Source organism: Pan troglodytes, chromosome 8, assembly GCF_028858775.2.
Source record: "Pan troglodytes isolate AG18354 chromosome 8, NHGRI_mPanTro3-v2.0_pri, whole genome shotgun sequence".
In the NCBI taxonomy this organism is placed as follows: domain Eukaryota; kingdom Metazoa; phylum Chordata; class Mammalia; order Primates; family Hominidae; genus Pan; species Pan troglodytes.
Window position 1 is genome coordinate 105,307,370 of NC_072406.2, and position 14,627 is coordinate 105,321,996.

The 14,627-nt window shown below is 50.1% G+C and overlaps 1 protein-coding gene across 2 annotated transcripts; it reads left to right on the forward strand.

The window, feature by feature from the left end:
• The first annotated feature begins 1,479 nt into the window (after nucleotides 1-1,479).
• CYP26A1 (cytochrome P450 family 26 subfamily A member 1) lies at nucleotides 1,480-5,888 on the forward strand. Of its 2 annotated transcripts, none has more exons than XM_016918876.3 (7): nucleotides 1,480-1,839; nucleotides 2,314-2,538; nucleotides 2,785-3,075; nucleotides 3,155-3,313; nucleotides 3,825-3,959; nucleotides 4,544-4,696; nucleotides 4,963-5,886. In XM_016918876.3, the coding sequence occupies exons 2-7, from the start codon at nucleotides 2,332-2,334 to the stop codon at nucleotides 5,302-5,304; spliced, it is 1,287 nt and encodes a 428-aa protein (XP_016774365.1). In that variant the 5' UTR covers nucleotides 1,480-1,839; nucleotides 2,314-2,331; the 3' UTR covers nucleotides 5,305-5,886. The 2 variants fall into 2 exon arrangements, with proteins under 2 accessions (XP_016774365.1, NP_001415080.1); NM_001428151.1 differs by lacking the exon at nucleotides 1,480-1,839 and adding an exon at nucleotides 1,902-2,128 and having other exon boundaries at nucleotides 4,963-5,888.
• Nucleotides 5,889-14,627: the final 8,739 nt, after the last annotated feature.

A 14,627-nucleotide genomic window follows, 5' to 3' on the forward strand; every position in this document is an offset into this window, starting at 1 on the left:
CCGGAGGCGCTGTCCAGAAAGGGGCGGACCCGGGATTTCTGAGAATTACCTCCAGCGCGATTGGCCTGGCTTCCTGCAGTGGCCAGAGGTTGGTTCGCCGTGTTTACAGCCACCAAATCGTTTGCCGGAGACTGAAACCCTGCCCAGAGCCTCTGAAACACTGGGCAGGTTATGGGGAAACGCTGACCCCCCGAAACACTCCCTGTGGCGGCGACTGTGGCTTGGAGCGTCGCTAGGATTGTGCGGGTCCCTCCGACCTCTGCAGATATTTCCTGATACCTCCGGGTTTGGGGACTACCGCGAGAAGGGCAACGCATTTAAGCTCTCAGGAGCAGTTTTCCACCTCCAAGGGACGCTTTCCAAGGCGTGGGGCGTGCTTCTGCCAGAGACAGTGTTCAGTTTTAAACAAATGCAGGTCATTCTGTTTCATTTTCGGAGCCGCAGGTGCGTTCAGCGCCCAAACCCAGGTAGCGTGTGACCCTGACTGGTCCCGAGCCGGGAAGCTCCGGCAGGTGGAGAGCAGAGAGCGCAGGTGCGCGTCCCGCAGCGTCTGAGCTCCGGGCATTGGCAGCTCAGTAGCAGCTGATTGTAGATGGGCAAAGTACAGAAGACTTCCCAGTACGGATCCCTTCACCCCTCCCATTAGGGGTCGGTAGAGCCCTGAGTTTAGGGCCGAGCACCCCCTCACCTGGATGAGGACAGTGGCTTTACTCTGGGTGGGACTTGGGAGAGAGGAGGAGGACTCCAGTGCCCGGTGTACCGGACACCCGGGTAACGCAGTCTACCGTGCCTGGAGCTGGGAAGAGTAGTTGCAACCGGAGCCCCCTTTTGGGAACTCACTACCCTGAGGCTTAGACAGGTCGGGAATGATCGCCTCCCGGTTAAGGAGGAGGAAACAGGCACAGTGATGTGTGGTGACTTGCCCAAGGTCACACGCAGTACAGATGGAGCCGGGCCTCGGAGCCAGGACTCCTGGGCTCCCCTTTCTTTTATACCGTCTCTTTATCCTGCCAGGGCTAAGGACCCCCTTCCCTGCTGTCCAGCTGGGGCGCCAAGCAGCAGGGCCCTCAGAATAGGCGAGCTGTGCTTGGATCTCAGAGACGGGCACCGACTGCCGAGCCCCAGACGAAGTGCCCCAGGGTCGGGGATCAGGCTTGTGCAGGGTAGCACCTGGGGACCTGAGGGACCTGGAGGCCTTCTTGTATCCTGAAGTAGGACCTTCTAAGACTTCATGAGTCCTGGCCCCCTTGCAGGGGTTGGGGAGCTGGGGATCCCAGATCTGCCTATTGCGCCCGATGCCCCGAGGCTCTCTCTTGGACTCTGGCCCTGAGTTCTTCTGCGCGATCCTTCGGAGACGTCTGGAGGCCTGCTTTATGCATCTCTCTTGGACCTCAGTTTCCCCACACGTGGGAGGAGGCAGCTGGACGATTCCTGAACGGACTTTCCCTTGCTTCCTCATCACGTGGAAGAGAACCCACCCGGCGCCTGGAAATGGAAAGCCAGTGAAGGCTGCTTTGGGCCGGGGCAGCGGGTGGGACCGGGCGGGAGGGATTCCAAAGAGACCGCCGGGAAGGCTAGAGCTTGGAATTCCGGCTCCTCGGAGTCCTGGCCCTCCCCCACCGCCGCCTCGGAGCTCAGCACACCTTGGATGGGGGAGGCGGGCAGCTCCTAGCCCCGCACCCCAGGAGGCGCGCTCGGAGGGAAGCCGCCACCGCGCCGCCTCTGCCTCGGCGCGGAACAAACGGTTAAAGATTTTGGGCAGCGCCTCGCGGGGGGAGGAGCCAGGGGCCCAATCCGCAATTAAAGATGAACTTTGGGTGAACTAATTGTCTGACCAAGGTAACGTGGGCAGCAACCTGGGCCGCCTATAAAGCGGCAGCGCCGTGGGGTTTGAAGCGCTGGCGGCGGCGGCAGGTGGCGCGGGAGGTCGCGGCGCGCCATGGGGCTCCCGGCGCTGCTGGCCAGTGCGCTCTGCACCTTCGTGCTGCCGCTGCTGCTCTTCCTGGCTGCGATCAAGCTCTGGGACCTGTACTGCGTGAGCGGCCGCGACCGCAGTTGTGCCCTCCCATTGCCCCCCGGGACTATGGGCTTCCCCTTCTTTGGGGAAACCTTGCAGATGGTACTGCAGGTAAGGGAGCGTGGGGCGGGACAGGCTGCTTCCCCGGAGCCCGGCGCGGCTCTGGGCTTCTGCTGAAGTCGGGGTAGGCGCCCCCGGGAGGCAGGCTATTGCGGCTAGGAGCAGGGCTGGCGGAAGGCGCGGCGCTCCCCGGCGCCCCCTCATGCCCACTTCTCTCCTCCGCCTTCCTCCCACAGCGGAGGAAGTTCCTGCAGATGAAGCGCAGGAAATACGGCTTCATCTACAAGACGCATCTGTTCGGGCGGCCCACCGTACGGGTGATGGGCGCGGACAATGTGCGGCGCATCTTGCTCGGAGAGCACCGGCTGGTGTCGGTCCACTGGCCAGCGTCGGTGCGCACCATTCTGGGATCTGGCTGCCTCTCTAACCTGCACGACTCCTCGCACAAGCAGCGCAAGAAGGTGGGGGCAGGAGGCGACGGCTGGACAGGGAGGGGGACCCCATTTATGAGCGGAATTCCGGCTGATGGATGCTAGGCGCGGGCTAGCAGCTTGAGGTGGGCTAGGACCCTCTGCCAGCTCCAGGTTAGCTTTCCCAGCTCAGAGAGTGCCATGTGTCTGGCAGGACTGGGGGTGTCTGGAAGGGGACGGCGGTAGACGAGAGGGGCGGATGGAGGCTTTTAACGCTGTCCCCTCCTCGGGACTCAGGTGATTATGCGGGCCTTTAGCCGCGAGGCACTCGAATGCTACGTGCCGGTGATCACCGAGGAAGTGGGCAGCAGCCTGGAGCAGTGGCTGAGCTGCGGCGAGCGCGGCCTCCTGGTCTACCCCGAGGTGAAGCGCCTCATGTTCCGAATCGCCATGCGCATCCTTCTGGGCTGCGAACCCCAACTGGCGGGCGACGGGGACTCCGAGCAGCAGCTTGTGGAGGCCTTCGAGGAAATGACCCGCAATCTCTTCTCGCTGCCCATCGACGTGCCCTTCAGCGGGCTGTACCGGGTAAGGGCGGCAAACGGGCTGCGGACTAGGGGCGCGGGACCTGGGCGTCTGCTCACCGCCGCGCGCTCTCTGCGCTCAGGGCATGAAGGCGCGGAACCTCATTCACGCGCGCATCGAGCAGAACATTCGCGCCAAGATCTGCGGGCTGCGGACATCCGAGGCGGGCCAGGGCTGCAAAGACGCGCTGCAGCTGTTGATCGAGCACTCGTGGGAGAGGGGAGAGCGGCTGGACATGCAGGTGAGTGACAGCCTCAGACCAGGCACTGCGGAGTTTGGTCCCCTGGCTTCCCAAGCGCTGTTCCTGGGGCCCCCAAAGCGCGCGCCTGGGGCCCAGCTTTCTGGAGTGGGCGGCCGGCTCAGACTACAGCTATGGAATCCCGAAGGAAGGCTGAGACACCCGGTCAGGAGAGCTGCGGAAGGGGCTGCGGCGGAACTGGGGGCATCCCCTAGCCTTTCCAGGTTTCAAAGGGAAAGTTGGAATTTGCAAAAATGTTAATAAAGAACCTTGCGATTTTAATAAAACTAAGACTTTAACTCAGGAGTTTCCGGTAGAGCGGGGTCGTACTCGCCTTACTGCTCCAGCTGAACTAAAGGGACGTTGCATTTTGTTTAAAGATATTGCTTTCCTTGACTTTCTGTCAGCAAAACATTTAGCCCTTCTAGTCTTTCCTCCAGAACTCTCAGTTCGATTCTGAGTCTGTCAAACCGCAGGCAGACTTGTGAGAATGTGGGTCTTACTCTATTCTTAGGCACTAAAGCAATCTTCAACCGAACTCCTCTTTGGAGGACACGAAACCACGGCCAGTGCAGCCACATCTCTGATCACTTACCTGGGGCTCTACCCACATGTTCTCCAGAAAGTGCGAGAAGAGCTGAAGAGTAAGGTAGGGAGACTGGGGCTGGGGGTGTCCTTATTAGCTTAGGAAATTCAGCTGCTCCCTAGCCAACTTCTGAATAAGTCAGTGTGCTGCCTTCATGGAGTATATTGAAAGTGCAGGGCCCAGGGCTGCGTGGGCCAGTGGGCAGAATTAGCTTTGTGAATAAACAGGATGGAGTCTTGAGCTGTGAGCCCACTTGGGCAGGGTTTGACCTTGTATTCCTACCCCCTCCTCCACCTTTTGCTGAACCGTGGAGATTCTCAGATAGGTTCCACTTTCTTGAATTGGTGTGTCCAAGGGCATACATAGTGTGAATAGCTGATTAGTGTGGGTGGTGGTGGTGAGTGTGGGGTGGGGGGGCGTGGGGAGAAACTTGGTCCTTCTAACTGGTAAGCAGCATTCTCCTGGGATTGTAAATAGATAGTGGATTTGGGCAGGCAAATGGCCATTAGCTGCTGTTTCCCCCTCCCAGTCTCTCCCATCATGGGGCCCTTTGGGTTTAGTCTCCACTTAAGCCCTGTTTACGTCTGCTGGGCTGATTTTATTGGAGCACAAAATAACTGTTCACCTCTGTATGACTGTTTTGATAGGGTTTACTTTGCAAGAGCAATCAAGACAACAAGTTGGACATGGAAATTTTGGAACAACTTAAATACATCGGGTGTGTTATTAAGGAGACCCTTCGACTGAATCCCCCAGTTCCAGGAGGGTTTCGGGTTGCTCTGAAGACTTTTGAATTAAATGTAAGTTAAAATTCTCTTCTTTCTCCCTTTTGTTGTGGTTTAAAAACTCCTCTTTCTTCCCTATGCTGTGGCTGCAATTCTTACACTTTTGATAATTGTTCTGCCCTATATGGAGATATGTTTCAGCAACCTGGATCCACCTCTCTCTTTCTACCTCTCCCTTGCTTTTAGCTCATAATTTCCCCCAAAGATATCAGTGACTGCTTTTTGTTGTTGAAAGTTAAATTCCAGTTTGTCAGCCCTTGGGGTTTCATAATCTTTTGCAGGGATACCAGATTCCCAAGGGCTGGAATGTTATCTACAGTATCTGTGATACTCATGATGTGGCAGAGATCTTCACCAACAAGGAAGAATTTAATCCTGACCGATTCATGCTGCCTCACCCAGAGGATGCATCCAGGTTCAGCTTCATTCCATTTGGAGGAGGCCTTAGGAGCTGTGTAGGCAAAGAATTTGCAAAAATTCTTCTCAAAATATTTACAGTGGAGCTGGCCAGGCATTGTGACTGGCAGCTTCTAAATGGACCTCCTACAATGAAAACCAGTCCCACCGTGTATCCTGTGGACAATCTCCCTGCAAGATTCACCCATTTCCATGGGGAAATCTGATGAGCTTGAATGTTCAAGCCTGAGACTTATTGGAAGTGTACATATGAGTTTTTAAGGAGTGTTGTGTTGACTTTATATTTAATTTCTAATTGTATATTATAATATTTATGTGTTTTGACTATACTACCACAATCTTTAAATATTAAAATAATGAATTTGTATCATTTCCAAATAAAGTAAAATTTGAAGGTACTTTTCTGGTATTTTAAGATTCCTGTTGGGTAAAACTCACCAGTTTAGTATTTTCTTAGTGTATTTAACCAGATTTTACAATGCCTACCTGGGCTTATTTGTCATCTTTGCATCTCTGTTTTCTGTGAGAAGAAATCTTAGCTGTTTTTTATGTTAACAGTTATTAGAAAATATATGTCTGTGTGTGTTATTCCAGACGTATCTCTGTAAATTCTTCTATAGTCATTTAGATTCCCTATTTGGAAAATTGATCCAAGTTAATTTAATTTTTTTTTGGTTTGCTGTACTTTAGGGAAAGATGAACCTGAAAAGGTAACACTGAGAACTGTCACTCTAACCTCTCCAGCTCATCTAACATGTCATAAACATAATAAATCTGTGTTGTCCAATAGTGCCAGAACTGTTCTCTGAAGTTACGGTTTTAGATAAGACAAAGCCAGTCACTCCAGTTATGGACAGCTCTTGACTAAAATGAGACCAGAAATCATTGGCGTGTCACCTTTACTTAGAAGTTGCATATGGAAACAGTATTAGGAAAGGCGCATCTCTGGTTAAGATAAGCTGAGCCCAGGTTTTCTTTATTCAAAATGAGGCAGGAGGAGCAGATTTAGCAGACTGACAGATAAAGTTTTTATCTATCCCAGGCAATAGGGTGTGAGCCTGACATGACTGATAAAATGGCCCAGTCATGACCCTGCGAACCTTGGCTAACCTCTGTGAAAGCACAGTTTTGTCACATTTCTGACCCTGGCATAGCCACGGTCTGAACTGAAGGCCAGACTCTCAATCCAGAAAGGTTAGCCCCAGTGACTTGCTTATGCAAGCACATTTTCAGTTTTGGAATGGCACAATCTGCTCACTGAACCTCTGATGACTTGTAGGTTTTAAACTTTACATTTTTCATTACAATTTTAGAATTTGGCAATACTGCAGAAACCAGGTGGTCTAAATAGGTGTTTGAAAAGTGTTCTGTCTACAGTTACATATTCTACCTGACTGTAGTTTTTTAGGTAGAACTTGGGTTGTTCTTATTGTTGGACTGCTCTGAATTTTAAAGGATGTTTATGTAATAACTCATAATGCCGTTAAAAAATGAGACATTTCAGGCTATGTAGTTTCAGCCAAAGCTTTAGTGTACTATAGTGTGCAGAGATGACTCTTCTACCCCTAACATTTTTCCTGGACATTTCCAGCTAGGAGCATGCTAGACTGAGGGCATAATTATTTCAGATAATTTCTACAAAGGCATTTTTAAATTTTATTTTATTTATTTTTTGAGACAGAGTCTCACTGTGTCACCCAGGCTGGAGTGTAGTGGCACAATCTTGGCTCACTGCAACCTCCGCCTCCTGGGTTCAAGCCATTCACCTGCCTCAGCCTCCCGAGTAGCTGGGATTATATATGCACACCACCATGCCCGGCTAATTTTTATATTTTTGGTAGAGATAGGGGTTCCACCATGTTGGCCAGGGTGGTCTTGAACCCCTGACCTCAGGTGATCCACCCACCTTGGCCTCCCAGAGTGCTGGGATTACAGGCGTGAGCCACTGCACCCGGCACAAAGCCATTTTAAAACAGCTTTTTTTTTTTTTTTTGAAACAGCCTTGCCCTGTAGCCCAGGCTGGAGTGTAGTGGTACAATCTCAGCTCACTGCAACCTCCACCTTCCAGGTTCAAGTGATTCTTGTGCCTCAGCCACTTGAGTAGCTGACACTACAGGCGCATGGCACCATGCCTGGCTAATTTTTGTATTTTGGGTAGAGATGGGGTTCTACCACATTGGCCAGGCTGGTCTCGAACTCCTGACCTCAAGTGATTCATCCGCCTTGGCCTCCCAAAGTGCTGGGATTACAGGCATGAGCCACTGTGCCCCACCTAAAAGAGTTTTAATACTTTTCATTCTTCTGGAGGACAGCTGGCCTTTAAAACACTATCTTCGCTGACTTAGTGGCTCTGTTTCTCTGCGAATGTAGTGCAGTCGGAAATCTGAGCCATCTTAACATATCATTCATTTTTTAATCTGGGGAGCTTCGAGGAAAGTGCTTCTGGTTTGCATTTCCCAGGGCTAGATTTAGCCCAATTATCCTGATCAGTTACAGAGTAGCAAAGAATTCATCTTGAAAATACGTTAAAAACACAATCTTTGATCATGTGCTTTGTGCAGAGGAAAGGCAGTCTGGAAGCATGTGAGCAAGGCTGCTGTCTTGGACAATGGGCCTGGGTCACATCTCTCTGGGTCAAGTATGTTTTATGGCACAGGCACCTCTGGGCTGGTGTCCACGTGATGGAGAAATGATGTAGATTTGGCCAAAACTGTGGAAGGAGGGGACATGACCCCTCTTGGACTCACTCTGGAAAATGACCCTTCGGGCTCCTAGCAGCATGGTGTAGCGATAGGGGTGCTGTGCTGTCCAGGGCTGCTGCGGGTGGGCGACCAAGCTGGTGCCCTCTGCTTCCCCTTGCGCAATGCCCTTTGCCCTTGCTGCCTCCCATGTTCTCTTCAATCAGGACTGTGTTGCCACCAACCACAGACCACTGTCAGGACTGAGATGTGAAAGCCTGAGGCTTCAGCATTCAGAGGGATTGGAGCCTTTACCTAGCAAGGTCTTTGGAGGCCCAGAGACAGACTAGTTTTCCTGGGGCCACACAGGGAGTGGCAGAACCAGGAAAGACCTCCAGATGCCATTTTTTTTCTTTCTTTTTTTAAACAGCTAATAACACTTGCCCGATTTCTAACTCGCTGTTGCCAGACATAATCCAGGGGTCTCAACTTCCTAGCTTCCTTTTATGTCCCCTGCTGCCACTCCCGTGCCAGCACAGATCAATTCTCTTGCAGGTCCCCAGAGGTGGTTGGTGAAATGGGAGCGCTGAGAGGAGGTGGCTGCTCCCCGAGACTCCCTGTCTCCGGTTGGGGTTTCAGTGCTTTTTGCACCCTGTTACTCTCCAGAGATCCACAAGGGGGCGGGCTTCTCCCTTCTATGCCAGGCTCAGAGGCCAGTGGTTTTCCCCACCAGTGTCCACGAATTCCAGTGTACAAGACTCTGGCCCAGGGCTTGCTTTTACCCCGGACAGTGAGAAGCTACAGGCCACCCAGGGCTTAGCAAGTACTTAGCATCAGGTCTGGTCAAGGCTGCCTGGACCCTCTGGAAGGGGTTATCCCAGGCTGGGCTGACCTGCGCGTCTTTCAGTTCCTGAAGCAGCCGCCAACCCTTGGTGGTCTATGGGGTCAGCGGCCCAGGTTTCCAGCATTGCCCCCACACTGCCCACGTGTGGCTTATGTTGCTTTCACTCTACCTGGAAAATCGCTGTCAGTTTTGAGGGAGCAGGGAGCACAGTTTCCAAAGAACGCGGGCAAACTAATCAGCCTTCGGATGACCGCAACCAGGTGCGGGAGCCACCGCACGAAAGCACCTAGGGAGGAACGAGGGACGTATAGGGAGGTTGCGGTGGCTCCCTTAGACAGTTAAAGGGCTGCTGTAGTAAACACAGGTTCAGACCCGTTCTGAGGGACAGAGCATGCTCTTAGGAGGGTAAAATAGGAGAGAGATGCTGGCGCCATGTAAGGAAAACATTCTGAGACAACTCCAGCCCTTTGGTGATGAAACAGGCTACCTTGTGAGAGGGAGAGAGTGAGCTCTCTGTCAACAGAGGCAGCCAAATACAAAGCTGGATACCTAAGCCACCACAGAGATCAAGACATGGAGGGTGAGCTTGGGTTAGATGACCCCCATCCCCCTTCCAAAATTAAACAGTTGTGAATCTCCGAAATGTGATTCTGTATTAATTCAGTTCCTCAGATACCCACTTTGAAATGCCTGGGGCTGTGGAGATGGGACATCCCCATGTCCTATTCCAGCGGCATTCAGCAGTCTTTGGTGATCATTCTCCCAAACCTCAGAGGCAGATGTGGAAGTGGGAGCCCAGATATGTGACCTCAGAAAGGCACCAAGTGCCCTGTGTTGACTGCCCAGGGACCTCTCCCCTGCCCTGTGACTTGGTGTTTCCTGCTCCAGGTCCTGTGTCTGCTCCAACCACCCCTAGTCCCCCCAACCTGCCCATGCTGACCATTCGCTTGACCTGGCCTCTGGGGTCACATCCTGCTCCCTTCCCCAGTCCTCCCCGGGTCCCCATAATCCCATGCACTGACATTGTCCTCTACCCATCCCAGCTGTCCTTTGTCTCCACCTCCTGAAATGTGCTGGGAGGCAGGAACTGTGTCTCATTGTTCTAATCTTATACATTTAGTCCATTTTCACATACCTCTCCAGCCTCCCCTGGAATGTACACGTAGTAGGTGTTCTCTGGAAGAAAAAGCTTCTTGGGGCCAATTGACACCATTTACCTTATGTTTCTCCAGCTTACATGGTGCCATGTTTTTCTTTGAAAAGTGAAACTTTCATCCTTGAAAAATCTCAGCGGCCGCAAGCATACACGGCTGTGGTTTAACAGCATGTCACATTCCTGAAACCGACGCTCCACGGGTATTTGACCAAACAAGCTTTCCTTCCTTTGAAGTAGAGTCAACTCGAGTTAGAACCCTGAGACAGGGATGAAGACTCAGCCTGGGACTGCATGGTGGGTTTTCTGGGTGAGACATATCATGTTGCAATATTCATAACCACGCACCCTCAGCACAGAAGCTGCCCCACACTGTAAGATTTCTCACTGCTGCTGAGCCCTCCCTGGTACGTTGAGGAATTAGAAACCTGTTCACGCCTTTAGGATGGTAGATGCTTCAGGATTTTTGTTTGTTTGTTTGTTTTGTTTTGTTTTTTTTTGAGATGGAGTCTCACTCTGTCGCCAGGCTGGAGTGCAGTGGCATGATCTCAGCTCACAGCAACCTCCACCTCCCAGGTTCAAGCGATTCTCCTGCCTCAACCTCCCCAGTAGCTGGGACTACAGGGACGCTCAACCACGCCCAGCTAATTTTTGTATTTTTAGTAGAGATGGGATTTCGCCATGTTAATAAGGATGGTCTCAATCTCTTGACATTGTGATCCACCGGCCTCGGCCTCCCAGAGTGCTGGGATTACAGGCGTGAGCCACAGCGCCAGGCCCTGCTTCAAGATTTTTATCTGAAGTCACTAATGGGTTCACTTAAATGCATTGTGAAAAGAGGACCGGGTGCTTTGCTTATAATAGATATGTGACAAAACAAATTTGTTAAGTACAGCCAAATCAATTCATTGACTGGTTCGTTAAGTACAGCCATATTGTCCAACACAACAATGACTTAATGATAGATGGGGGCATTCAGTATTCCAAAATTGAAAGTTCATTTAATGTCAGGTAGTCACAGACTTTTAGGGCCGTAAAGGAGGACAGGTCATCTGGCCCCTCAATTTACACCTGAGAAACCCGAGGTTGAAAGAAATTTTAGGTTACAACAGAGAATGTGCCCAGCACACTGTAGGACTTGACCCTGCTCTCAGTTTAAAAAAAAAAATCAACTGTATTGTTTACTTATATACGTGTCAGGGAAAAAAATGCAGGTTAGCAGACTATTTGAGACCAAATAGTTCTTATTTGTCATGATACTGCTGAGAGTGTGTGGACTCTGGGAGGTGTTTTGAGAACTTGGAATTTTGTGGCCTCAGAGAATTTGACACAAAACCTGGCGGAAGGTACAGATTGCTGGCATTTATGGTGGATGTGGGGGCTGAGGTCTTCACGTTGGTAGAGCTGGACTTTCAGATCGTTTGAGCCCCTTCTACTAAACAGCAGAAAATGGGTTTTAAAGGCAAAAGCACTTACTTATGAGAAACAGGGGTTCTCAGACTTTATAAGGCATCAGAATCATCCAGAGGGCTGGCTTAAACAAAGATGATTGCCCACTCCAGAGTTTCTGGGTTGACCCAAGAATTTGCATTTCTACCAAGTTCCCAGGTGATGCTGATGCTGTTGTTCCGGGGACCATACTTTGAGTACCATTGGTGTAAAGGCTTCTCATCCGTGAGTCAAGGATCACAGACTTAGGAGGGCTGGCAGATAATATTAACAAGTAATGTTAGCCAGGTGGAGAGACAGTAGGATATGGTGGGCGTGCTGCTGATGTGGGGACCACAGGTTCCCTCTAAAGTGGGCACTTGCTACTCAGTGCTGACCTACTCTTGACCTACAGGAATGAAGAACTCGGTTTGAAACTCTTTCGGTGTTTCAGGAAGTGCTAGAAATCCAGGTTTACATAAGGAATGTGTAATGGGAATATCCTGTTTTTTAGATGTTGGTGGCTAATTACCTTTTTAAAAACTGTGCAGGCAAAATAAAACTTGTTTGTGGCCCTGCTGGTGTCCAGTTTGCAACTTCTTGGGTCTTCGATCTTTGGAGAATTTTTAGAGTGCTTGATCAAAAGTGGCTTAGCTGAGTGGGTCTGTTTCAGAGTCTCTCATAAAGTTGCATCTAAGATGTGGGCCAGGTTGCAGTCATCTGAAGTCTTGACTGAGGCTGGAGGGTCTGTTTCCAAGATGGCTCCTTCATATGGCTATTAGCAGGAGGCCTCAGTACCTCGCTTTGTGATTCTCTCCATAGGGCTGCTGGGGTATCCTCACGGCATGGCACTTGGCTTTCCCCAGAGCAAGTGATCAAACAAACAAACAAACAAAACAGCAAGATCAAGGCCTCAATGCCTTTTATGACTTAGCCTTGGAAGTCACACTTCTTCATGTCTACAATATTATATTGATTACACAGGTTAGCTGTATCCAGTGTAGGAGAGAAGCACACAGGGCATGAATGCCAGGGGGCGAGAATCACTGGGAGTTATCTTGAAGGCTGGCTGTCATAGTGAGTTTTGTTTTGTTTTGTTTTGTTTTTGTTTTGAGACAGGGTCTTGCTCTGTCACGTAGGCTGTACAGTGGCAAGATCAAGGCTTACTGCAGCCTCGATCTCCTGGTCCCAACCAGTCCTCTCACCTTGGCCTCCTGAGCAGCTCAGGGCCACAGGTATGTGCCACCATGCCTGGCTAATTAAAAAAAAAAAACAAAAAAAGGTAGAGACAGAATGTCCCTATGTTGCCCAGGCTGGTCTTAAACTCCTGGGCTCAAGCAATGCTGCTGCCTTTGCCTTGCAAAGTGTTGGGATTATAAACGTGAGCCACTGTGCCTGGCCCATAGTGAGGTTTTTTTTTATTTTGTTTTGTTTTGTTTTTGAGATGGAGTCTCCCTCTGTCGCCCAGGCTGGAGTGCAGTGGTGTGATATCGGCTTACTGCAACCTCCGCCTCCCAGGTTCGAGCAATTCTCCCTGCCTCAGCCTCCTAAGTAGCAGGGATTATAGGCATGGGCCACCATGCCTGGCTAATTTTGTATTTTTTAGTAGAGATGGGGTTTTGCCATGTTGGCCAGTCTGGTCTTGAACTCCTGACCTCAGGTGATCCACCCACCTTGGCCTCCCAAAGTGCTGGGATTAAAGGCCTGAGCCACAGTGCCTGGCCCATAATGAGTTTTTCACTGGTTGTATAGACTCTTCCCCTGACTTCTCTTTAAGTCATTTTCATCTTGTTTCTGAGTAGTCCTTGATTTCTACTATTTTCATTGTGACTTCTCATCCATAGACACTTACAGTTATCATCAGAAAAAAACATGTTACAGAATTTCTCAGCTGGATGTACTCTATGGGGTCATCTAGGACAAAGTTGCAAGTTGGAGACTCTCGGGTAGAGCCTGAGTGAGCAGTTGAAGTTCTTCTGTTTGCCAAAGTTTTCAACCAGCCAATTTAATTCATTTATGTTTTCAGGCCTCTGAGTCATCTGAACTTGAGCTAATACAACCCCTAGGGTGACAAACTGTTCTGATTTGCCTGGGACTCAAGGGTTTCTTGGGACTCGGGACTTTCAGTGCTAAAACTTGGATAGTCCTGGGATTCAGTTCAGACAGTAGATGTGAATTGATCTGATCCTTACAATTCAAAGTGTGGTCCATGGGTCAGCAGCATCTGTATCACCTGTTTGCTTATTGGAGCTGAAACATCTCAGGCCCCACCCCAGACCTAATGAATCAATCTGCAGTTTAACAAGAGCCCCAGGTGAACTGTATGAACACTAAGGTTTGAGACTCTCCGGATGGAAACAAAACCTCAACTTGGACTCTCTGAGGATTCTGATTTGCTGTCTCTGTGGGTAAAATGGACCTAACAATGATCCTCTTGTGCTATGGTAATCGGACCTTGACATACACATTGTATTTTTGGTTCCTGCCTCCCCATAACCCCCCAGGGGAAAGTCAGCTAAAATGTAATTGCTGGAAGGAACCTAAAAGTACCAACTCTCACCTGGCTTTGAGTTGTGGTTTTCATAAAATACTTTTTACGGTTGAAATCTTCCCCCTCCTGAAACAAAATGCCATAAACAACACAGATAAGGGGAGATGGCTGGGCATTTAGGTTATTTCCAGTTCCTGACAATCCAGGCAACGTGTACTAAGTATCCTGCATGCACAGCTTTATGTATACACTAGTGCTTTATTTCTGGGGTTTGGTTCCTGAAAGCGAGGTTGCTGGGTCACTGAGGATGCGCGTTTAAAATGGGAATGGATATCTAAAAAGGTGCCGGTCCAAAGAGGAGTGCTTGAAAAAACACTGGTGCATTTATATTATGGAAAATGATGGCGCCATAGTGGAGTGCATACAGTAGACATCCGTTGACCTTGAGGGATGGCTATGACATGCTGTCACACAGCATAAGCTGCAGAGGGACATGGCTAATTGGAGGAGAATAGAGGCGGATACTTCACAAGGTGATCATTCACACTTTCTGAATACATTTATGGATGTTTCTTCTGTTGTAAAGAATGTGTTGATTTTGTAATTCAGAGTTTTAGGAGAGAGAAAAAGTGGAGGTGTGGTGGTGGGAGCGGACAAGACTCTAGAGATCAGCTGTCAGTCTTCCCTTTCAACCCATCTTTCCTATCTCCACCCATCACCTCCAACCTTCCTTCTCCCTACTTTCAGAAGCATAGTCTCTTGCCAGTTGCAAAAAGACAACCTTTGCAACTTTTGATTGGCTGAGCGCAGGCCACGTGCCCATGACTGGGCTGCCAGTTGAAGGAGAGGGAATGTCCGACTTCTTTTTGTCTAAGGGGCCTTGCTGCCCACCTATGAGGGCTTGTAGCCCCAACCGCTGCCCTAAATAGGAGGTG